At 39.4% G+C, this 2,287-nt stretch overlaps 1 protein-coding gene across 1 annotated transcript; it reads left to right on the top strand.

The window, feature by feature from the left end:
- Positions 1-215: 215 nt before the first annotated feature.
- clec3a (C-type lectin domain family 3, member A) lies at positions 216-1,904 on the top strand. Its single transcript, XM_084064368.1, has 3 exons — positions 216-349; positions 446-532; positions 1,325-1,904. The coding sequence occupies exons 1-3, from the start codon at positions 241-243 to the stop codon at positions 1,720-1,722; spliced, it is 594 nt and encodes a 197-aa protein (XP_083920494.1). The 5' UTR covers positions 216-240; the 3' UTR covers positions 1,723-1,904.
- Positions 1,905-2,287: the final 383 nt, after the last annotated feature.

The following is a 2,287-nucleotide window of genomic DNA, read 5'->3' as shown; positions in this document are numbered from 1 at the left end:
TACTGAACTGCACCTTGTCCCAAGTAAATATTTATGAATGGCCAAAGACAGGGAAATCATTGTCTGCCACTCCTCCCGTATTTCTCCCCCTCCTCCAGAAGTTTGGAAAAAAATAAACATAGCATGAGCCAATGGAGGGGACGTATCTAGAGGGGCATACAGAGGGCCTGTATATATTGAGCAGCCCGCAGGGCTTTCAGTTCCTCTGACAGTGTCTCGTTGGATCCACTGATCTGAGACATGGCACGTCTGTTCCTCCCCATCTTTCTGCTGCTTTGCCTCTCCTTGCTCCATCATTGCTACAGCCGACCATCTCGAACCAGGAAGGCGGTGCCAGCTCCACAGACAGGTAACTGTACCCAGCATAAGATCTACTGTCGTACGTGCTTACTAACATTGCACATCAATGCTGTTTTTCTTTTTTCTTTTATTTATGGATATACAGCTGCAGATGGAGATGATGTGAAGTCCCAGCTTGATAAACTGTGGCAGGAGGTGAACTCTCTGAAAGAGATTCAGGCTTTGCAGACAGGTATAGTATGAATCTCACATCTAAAAGATGAAAGGGTCAGTGTTTCTGAGAGGACCCACACACATAGATTCAGAAGAGTTTCAGTTTTTTTGTGAAAATGATAAACAATTTCTCCCACAGTGGGGATATTGTAGAAATTGTAATGATCTTATAGACTGACATAGAATACTATAGCAAGGACCTGAATGTTTCTAACGTGGATCATGCTGTCATGCTAAGTCACCAGAAGGGGGCAAGAATATCAATCAAAGTTAGATCCTGAGGAAATATTTGTGGATGGTATGTTTGCATAGGTGCAAAAAATGTCAAGAAAAACATGCTGTACTGATACAGTAGATAATGTCAGAGCATTCATTAAAACATATACTGTATGATATAATGGGGAGCCAAAATATGCTTTTTTGTTTTCATTAAACCATTTTCAATATCAGATAGCACCACTGTGCATTCCAATACACAGTGGTGGAAAGTACATTTACTCAAGTACAATTGTGAGGTATTTTTACTTTACTGGAGTATTTCCAATTTCCATTACTTTTACTTCTACTCCACTATATCTTAGAGGCAAATATTGTACTTTTACTCCACTACAATTATTTGAAAACTTTAGTATACTATACTTTGCAGATTTTGATTATTATTACAAAACATACATTAACCCTAACAGCCTTATTTAAACTTTGGCTTTAAACTTTCTGCTATTTTCAAAAGATTGTAATACATTTTATACATATGAGTACTTTTTCCACCACTGCCATAACTCACAGATAGAAAAACATTTTCTATTTTCAGTTTGTCTTCGTGGAATAAAAGCTCACAGGAAGTGCTACCTTACAATTGAGGAACCCAAACACTACCATGAAGCAAATGAAGACTGCATTGCACAAGGGGGCACCCTGGCCACCCCACGAGACATCAATGAAAACAATGACCTGAGGGACTATGCTAAGAGGAGCGCTCCAGGCACCAAGGACTTTTGGATTGGCGTGGCAGACATAGTGAAGGAAGGCCAATACATCGATGTCAACAGCATGCCCATCAGCTTCTTCAACTGGGACCGCTCCAAGAAGCAGCCCACAGGAACCAAGAGGGAGAGCTGTGTTGTTCTTTCAGTGGCTGCACATGGAAAGTGGTACGATGAGGTTTGTCGAAGCCAGAAAAAGTACATTTGTGAATACCTCATTCCCTAACTGGGATACCACTAAGGTGTGATTTATACTCTGTAAATCAGGCTTAATGAGACCAAATGGTTGTTGACAACCTGATGGTCATTTATGCTGGTCATTAATTAAAACCATGCATGCAGCACAAGTATTGTTTGAATGTTTTTTTTAAAGGTTGCTGAGTTGTCATGGATTTGCTGCATTCATTCAAAAAATATAAAGAGTTAGTGATCATTAAGTATAAAATAATTTGTGTTTATTCATGCAATACCTCAGAAACTCTTCTGTGTCAGATAAACAGTGTATATTCCATTTCCATGAGACATGCTGAGGATACATGCTCAACGGCAAGGGAATAATAATAACAACAACAACAATAACGTACAAGTGGCCAGTGAACATCGTTTGTATTTCCAATAAAACTGGAATAACAAAACAAAAGCAAGTGTGACTCACAACCTTTGCTGAAAGTAATTATTTCTCTCTCTCTTCCAGTTTTCCGATGATGCACCATGTTACGTAATAGCCCAGAAATGCATTAAGCACCCTAAACTAACTCCCTGATCACATAAAAGTTCCTGTTGTAGAACAC

This window comes from Gymnoscopelus microlampas (assembly GCF_963454915.1).
Source record: "Gymnoscopelus microlampas genome assembly, chromosome: 1".
Lineage (NCBI taxonomy): Eukaryota > Metazoa > Chordata > Actinopteri > Myctophiformes > Myctophidae > Gymnoscopelus > Gymnoscopelus microlampas.
Note: the sequence above shows the minus strand (reverse complement) of the source record. Positions and strands in the feature narration are given on the sequence as shown.

Bases quoted from the DNA above. Each gene is read 5' to 3' on its own strand.
- clec3a (XM_084064368.1), top strand. From the start codon at position 241: ATGGCACGTCTGTTCCTCCCCATCTTTCTGCTGCTTTGCCTCTCCTTG. The intron at 350-445 runs GTAACTGTACCC...ATGGATATACAG, and splicing joins GGTGCCAGCTCCACAGACAG to CTGCAGATGGAGATGATGTG. The intron at 533-1,324 runs GTATAGTATGAA...TTCTATTTTCAG, and splicing joins GATTCAGGCTTTGCAGACAG to TTTGTCTTCGTGGAATAAAA.